The sequence below is a fragment of the Bufo gargarizans genome, chromosome 3 (genome assembly GCF_014858855.1).
Source record: "Bufo gargarizans isolate SCDJY-AF-19 chromosome 3, ASM1485885v1, whole genome shotgun sequence".
Classification (NCBI taxonomy): Eukaryota; Metazoa; Chordata; class Amphibia; order Anura; family Bufonidae; genus Bufo; species Bufo gargarizans.
The window spans coordinates 288795468-288802784 of NC_058082.1; the positions used below are offsets into that span (position 1 = coordinate 288795468).

The window sequence follows — 7317 nt, forward strand, 5'->3', positions numbered from 1 at the left end:
GAGGCAGGGGTGTGATATACCTATAATATAATTTACATATAATACATTAGTATTGTGCAGCAGTTATGTGCGGTTCTGCTGAGATACCGCAGCTATACAGAGGGACAAACGCTATTGGAAAAAATAATTTCAACTGGTGTGATATACCAGTTGCCCCCCAAAAAAATGGATTTTAGCAGGGGTGTGATATACCTATAATATACTTTCTATATAGTGCATTTGTATTGTGCAGCAGTTGTGTGTGGTTTTGCTGAGATACCCCAGCTATACAGAGTGATAAATGCTATTTGAACAAATAATTTCAGCTGGTGTGATATACCAGTTGCCCCCCCCAAAAAAAAGTTTGAGGCAGGGGTGCGATATATCTATAAAATAATTTCCATATAGTACATTTGTACTTTGCATAAGTTGTGTGCGGTTCTGCTGAGATACCCCAGCTATACAGAGGGACAAACGCTATTGGAACAAAACATTTTAACTGGTGTGATATACCTATAATATTGTTTGCATTTGTATTGTGCAGCAGTTGTGTTCGGTTCTGCTGAGATAACGCAGCTATACAGAGTGACAAATGCTATTTGAACAAATAATTTCAACTGGTATGATATACCAGTTGTCCCCCCCCCCCAAAAAAAGTTTGAGGCAGGGGTGTGATATACCATTAAAATAATTTCCATATAGTACATTTGTACTTTGCATGAGTTGTGTGCGGTTCTGCTGAGATAACGCAGCTCTACAGAGGGGCAAACGCTATTGGAACAACTAATTGCAACTGGTGTGATATACCAGTTGCCCCCCCAAAAAAAACTGATTGAAGCAGGGGTGTGATATACCTATAATATAACTTTCATATAGTACATTTGTAATTTGCAGCAGTTGTGTGCGGTTCTGCTGAGATACCCCAGCTATACAGAGGGACAAACGCTGTTGGAAAAAAATAATTTACACTGGTGTGATATACCAATTGCCCCTCAAAAAAAACTGATTGAGGCAGGGTGTGATATACCTATAATATAATTTCCATTTAGTACATTTGTAATTTGCATGAGTTGTGTGCGGTTCTGCTGAGATACCCTAGCTATACAGAGTGACAAACGCTATTGGAACAAATCATTTTAACTGGTGTGAAATAACATTTGCCCCCCCAAAAAACTGATTGAGGCAGGGTGTGATATACCTATAATATAATTTCCATATAGTACATTTGTAATTTGCAGCAGTCGTGTGCAGTTCTGCTGAGATACCCTAGCTATACAGAGGGACAAACGCTATTGGAACAAATCATTTTAACTGGTGTGATATACCAGTTACCCCTCAAAAAAACTGATTGATGCAGGGGTGTGATATAAGGTACCTACTGTATAATAAAATTTCCCTATAGTATATTTGTAATTTGCAGGAGTTGTGTGCGGTTCTGCTGAGATATCGCAGCTATACAGAGGGACAAACGCTATTGGAACAAATACCTATAATATAATTTCTATGTAGTGCATTTGTATTGTGCAGCAGTTGTGTGTGGTTTTGCTGAGATACCCCAGCTATACAGAGGGACAAATGCTATTGGAACAACTAATTGCAACTGGTGTTATATACCAGTTGCCCCCCCAAAGAAATGTTTGAGGCAGGGGTGTGATATAGCTATAATATAATTTCTATCTAGTGCATTTATATTGCGCAGCAGTTATGTGCGGTTCTGCTGAGATACCGCAGCTATACAGAGGGACAAACGCTATTGGAACAAATAATTTCAACTGGTGTGATATACCAGTTGCCCCCCCAAAAAAAGTTTGAGGCAGGGATGTGATATACCTATAAAATAATTTCCATATAGTACATTTGTACTTTGCATGAGTTGTGTGCGGTTCTGCTGAGATACCACAGCTATACAGAGGGACAAACGCTATTGGAACAAATAATTTCAACTGGTGCGATATACCAGTTGCCTCTCAGAAAAACTGATTGATGCAGGGATTTGATATACCTACTGTATAATATAATTTCCATATAATACATTTGTAATTTGCAGGAGTTGTGTGCAGTTCTACTGAGATACACCAGCTATACAGAAGGACAAACGCTATTGGAACAAATCATTTTAACTGGTGTGATATAACAGTTGCCCCTCAAAAAAATTGATTGATGCAGGGGTGTGATATAAGGTACCTACTGTATAATATAATTTCCCTATAGTACATTTGTAATTTGCAGCCGTTGTGTGCGGTTCCACTGAGATACCGAAGCTATACAGAGGGACAAACGCTATTGGAACAAATAATTTCATCTGGTGTGATATACCAGTTGCCCCCCAAAAAACTGAATGAGGCAGGGGTGTGATATACCTATAATATAATTTCCATATAGTACATTTGTATTGCGCAGCAGTTGTATGCAGTTCTGCTGAGATACCGCAGCTATACAGAGGGACAAACGCTATTGGAAAAATAATTTCAACTGGTGTGATATACCATTTGCCTCTCAAAAAAGCTGATTGTATATGCTTGATAGGCGTCTCCAGCAGAAACGTGCCGTTAACAACTACCTGTACGAACTCTGTGGCAGGATAGGTTCTGGGGAGCTTGTTTTTTTTCACCGCGCCAGTGGCTGCTCATATGCAACGCATGCAGACTTCTGCAGCCATTTGATGAGATCACCAAACTGGTCAGTCGCAGCCAGGGCGCCATCAGTGATATCATACCTTACGCCTTCTTTCTGGAGCATGCATTGCATCGTGTCATTTATCAAGCCATCGAGGAGCAGGAGCAGGAAGATGAGGAAGTCGCAATGCTGAATAAATTCCCAGGGGGGCTACTCCATGTGAGACAAGTCAGCAGGTGTCTGAAGAGGAGTCAGAGGAGGATGGTGCCTGGGGGGAGGAGGAGGAAAAGGAGCAAGAAGAGCAGGATTTAAACTTTTCTGGGATCCCTGGTGTTGTCCGTGGATGGGGGAAGGAGACCGAGGACCACATTCTCCTGGGCGATGAGCAGGAGCCTGGCTGCTCCACCGCTTCCAAATTTAGTCTAAATGCTGTCTAAATGGGAAAGGACCAGTACTGGGTGGCAACGTACTTGGACCCCCAGTTTAAACACAAAATGGCGGACATGTTACCAGCATCACAGAGGGCTGTCAGAATGCAGCATTTCCAGGCCTTTCTACAAGATATCCTGCATTCTGCTGTTGCAGGCGCTGGCAGAGGAATCTACACCCACAGGCCTCATGCACACGACCGTTGTGTGCATCCGTGGCCGTTGTGCCGTTTTCCGTTTTTTTTCGCGGACCCATTGACTTTCAATGGGTCCGTTGAAAAAATGGAAAATGCACCGTTTTTCAGCCGTGACCGTGATCCGTGTATCGTGTCCGTCAAAAAAATAGGACCTGTCCTATTTTTTTCACGGATCACGGTTCGCGGACCCATTCAAGTCAATGGGTCCGTGAAAAAACGCGGATGCACCTTATAAGCCTTCCGTGTGTCATCCGCGTCCGTTTTTTCTGCCGATTTGTTGCCTGGAAACCTGTCTCCAAGTCATTTTGGCACAAAAAAAAAAAAAGGAGACAGGAAGTTGAAAGTAGACGATTGGCAAGCCTTGTTTGTGAGGAGATTTACCTCAGACAATAATTGTCAGCAGGAGGTTTGGGGCAAGTTCACTGTCCAATTGACAAAATGCCAAAATGGAATGTGGACAAGCTGATCACATTTGTTCAAGAAAGGCCCGAGCTATGGGACACTCGCTCCTCTGCGTATCAGGACCGTGTACGGAAGGAGATATCATGGGAGAAAGTGGCCCGTCGCCTCAAGCCACGCGAGTGGGATAAAGAGGATAACCGAGGTCGTGCAGAACTAGGTACGTGCAAGCAATGTCGCAATGAGGTTTGGTATTTGTGTAGTCCCTTAAGAAAAAGTAAATTACTTCAGAGAATTCCCAATCATGTCCCTTTGGAGGCCTGGCTTAATTGTGTATTGCAGGGATGCTCAACATGTGGCCCTCCAGCTGTTGTTAAACAACACCTCCCACTAGGCCCTGCTGTACCTGAAGGCCTGCTGGGAGTTGTCATTTTGCAACAGCGGAAGGGACGCACGGTGAGCATCCCTGCTCGCGTGGTATGTTCATGTAGGGGCCCAGCTGGAGGCGAAGCAGGTGAAGCAGCTACATTGTGTCCATGAGCTTGAAATGCCCTATCCGGGAAGAGGAGGTAGTAGATTAAAATACTTTGTCATGGACCCCTCCACAGTGTCTGCACAGTTAGATATACAGGAACAGTATAGGTAATCTAAAAAAGCTAGAAACTGCGTCCTGAGAAAAGAGAGTGTTCATTACTAGCCACTGGACTTGAGGCGGCTTGTAAGGAAGGTGTTGCAAACAAATTACTGTGGTAGGGGGGCCATCTTTAACATTTGTCATTGTGGCCAGTCATTTATCTTTACGCCACTATGTATGTTTGTACTACTTTTCTAGTATTATTTTACGCCCCCCTTCCTGTTTTAATGTCTGTTCCCACCTTACCTTCTGCCCACCGTTGTAATGTATTCTGTGGCTTTTTTGGGCAAGTTTGAACACATGTGCCATGTTGAACAGTATCTTTAATCTTCTCTCTATTGGCAGTTACATGAAATAGTCTTTAGAAAAGCCAATCTCCCCATATTTTCGCCATTCTTGAAATTGTCTACCATTCTCTTTCACCCACAAGTGGAGAAGTGCATTTTTTAAATTTTATTCATTCCAAAAATTCAACGCGCTTTTCTTTTTTTTAATTCCAAATTTGAGGAATTCTCAGTTTAATCAACCTTGGATGTTTGTTTTGACAGTGAAAAATGTCAAGGTCCGCTGGAACAGCTGCAGGGACCAGTTCTGGAGGGAGCTCAATGAAAAGGGACGCAGCGGAGAAGAGACATCCAGAAAAAGGCCCTACATCTATACACAGCAACTTAGCTTCCTTCGTCCGGTGATGGAGTTGAGGCCGTAAGTTTTTTTTTTACCGTCAAAAAAACATTTTTATTCAATTCATGTCCGAACACACCATGCAAACATATATGTGTTATACCTTTAGGCTAGGTCAACACGACGACATTTGGTGCGCATCAAAAAGTCGAGCAACAGATAGGATGCAACAGTTGTGGGGCAACATTTTGATGCCCTAATCTTGTGCGACAACTTTTAAAAAGGCAGTTTTTGTAGTCGCACTCTAGCATGCGACATTTGACGACTGCGATGTGTCAGTTGCTGAAAAATCCGTCGACAATGGATTTTAGGCGACTGTGGCGTTGCAATCGCAGCATATCGCATGTTGCAGTGTGACACCCTTGACTGCCATTCTAAAAATTGATGCGCAACATTGGTGCTACAAAATGGCTCGCCACAAATGTCGTCGTGTAGACCTTGCCTTACTCCAAGTGTGTGATGCAATTTTGGAAGTTGCAGGTTTTCTTCACACATAAGGGGGTTGCCTTTCGACAGGATCGCCTGAGCCACCAATGTATCCACTAAATTTGAGAGAAATCTCCCTTTTTGTTGTGGATTTTTAAAATGATGCATACACATTGTTGGTTTTTAGTGTAACCGACTTTTTCAAAGTAAGTTACTTACCTCGTCAACTATGGCCATTTTGATAGGATATGCGGCTATTGGCTTTCAGCAAATCGTCTGTCCGCTGGGAGTTGGATATAATTCTCCAGCATACCCCTGATTGGGAAGGTGGACACATTGCTCTTGCGCCACATTACGATATTTTTTCAAATAAGAATGCCTAAATTTGCTGTGTGCATGTTCCTTGACTAGCATCTGACCAGTATAATATGAAAATCTGTATAACTTATATCATGATATATACCCTGGAACTCAAACAAGGGGTTCTCTTACACCATTGTTCGTGGTTTACCAGAAATAAAAGTCCGGCATGACCCTTGAGCTGGACGAGTAAATGTCGTCAGGCACATCCATACTGGGACACTCTGGCAACGTTTAAAATGCATCTCCCAGCATCTGGGGACTGTTTTCAGCTATTTGGACATTAGGACATGCTTGTAGTGAAATTTAAAACCAGTTAAGGTGGCACATTTCTTCAGTACGGACGGCCGAGAAGGCCAGAATCTCTTCTGTTGGCTAACGCCAAACCTGCAAGATTCCAATCTGGCTCCCAAACAACACCCCTTTGTTTTGTGGTTTAAACGTATGCTACTGAAACACTGTACATATCAGATTTGCCAAAATGAGAAAAGTATGCAAAGTGTCATTTGCTTGAAAATGTCAAATTGAGGGTTTATTAGACCATTTGTGATATATGTTGCATGCACATACATATATTAGCCATATTCATTGACCAAAAATAGTTTGGGATGTGGGATGTTGGATTGGCAACTAGAAAAATCCATAATTATTAACATTTGTGTGATTTATATCTACAGAACTGTGGACAATCTGGAGGAGAGTGAAGATTCCGATGAGGGCGGTGAAGAAACCCCTGCGGTATTTTCGCCGGAATCCAGCCCCCAACATTCACCAGCGGTGGAAACCACAGAACCACCCATGGCAACCAGTGGTGGGGAACCAGAAAGGCCACAACCAAGACAACAGCCCAGGAGGAGGAGGAATGCCCGTCAGTCTTCCTCTGAGCTAGCGAATCGGGAAATGATAGATGCCCGAGTCATCCAGTTCCTAGCTCAGAGGAGGACTGATGGGCATGAAGAAATCATGCTTAGGGGGCTTGCGCCAATGCTAAAGCTGGTTCCACAAGCTAGCCAGCAACAATGTGTTGCCTCCCTTTTGTTGGTCCTAAAAATGTTCTCCCTGCCATACCAGGGAGACATTTTATTGGATATCAACAATTTACTGCATAAATATATGGTGGCTACCAATCAGCAACCACCATCATTTCAGCAGGCACAACATCCTTGCCATGGTCATCAATCCGTGGGTCCGACTTTCCAGGGCTCCCAAGAACAGAACCCTCCCCTTGCCCAGTCCTTTAATGTGGGCATGTTTGCAGCTGCTCCCCCTCAACCAGCCCAGGTGCGGCCGGCGTCATCGTACGCCCCTGGCTCTTTTTCAAGAGACTTATTTGATTTGTAATTTATATTTTATTTGGTTTGTGTGCTGCTTTTGTTTGCATTAGTAAGTCAAAAGATTACTCCGTTCAAAACCCCCAAAAAGTTTTACTGTTTTTCAGTAAAAATATTTTACAAACAATCAATTGACTTATGTTTATTCATTTATACAACACAGTGGAACACTTAAACCAGTTTTAGTCACAACAGATATTCCCCAAAAAAAGCCCCAAACACACTTCATCTTGCAAGAGAATAGTTTGTATTAAAAATTGGTAAAG

At 42.8% G+C, this 7317-nt stretch overlaps 1 protein-coding gene across 1 annotated transcript; it reads left to right on the forward strand.

Moving 5' to 3' along the window:
• The first annotated feature begins 3658 nt into the window (after positions 1-3658).
• On the forward strand, positions 3659-7061 carry LOC122931548. The gene is made up of 3 exons (XM_044285615.1): positions 3659-3839; positions 4802-4955; positions 6398-7061. Exons 1-3 carry the CDS (start codon positions 3659-3661, stop codon positions 7059-7061), a joined length of 999 nt encoding a protein of 332 aa, XP_044141550.1.
• Positions 7062-7317: the final 256 nt, after the last annotated feature.

Excerpts from the sequence above, each read along its gene's own strand:
- LOC122931548 (XM_044285615.1), top strand. The coding sequence starts at position 3,659 with ATGCCAAAATGGAATGTGGACAAGCTGATCACATTTGTTCAAGAAAGG. Across the intron at positions 3,840-4,801 it reads CCGAGGTCGTGCAGAACTAG|TGAAAAATGTCAAGGTCCGC; the intron begins GTACGTGCAAGC and ends TTGTTTTGACAG. Across the intron at positions 4,956-6,397 it reads CCGGTGATGGAGTTGAGGCC|AACTGTGGACAATCTGGAGG; the intron begins GTAAGTTTTTTT and ends TTATATCTACAG.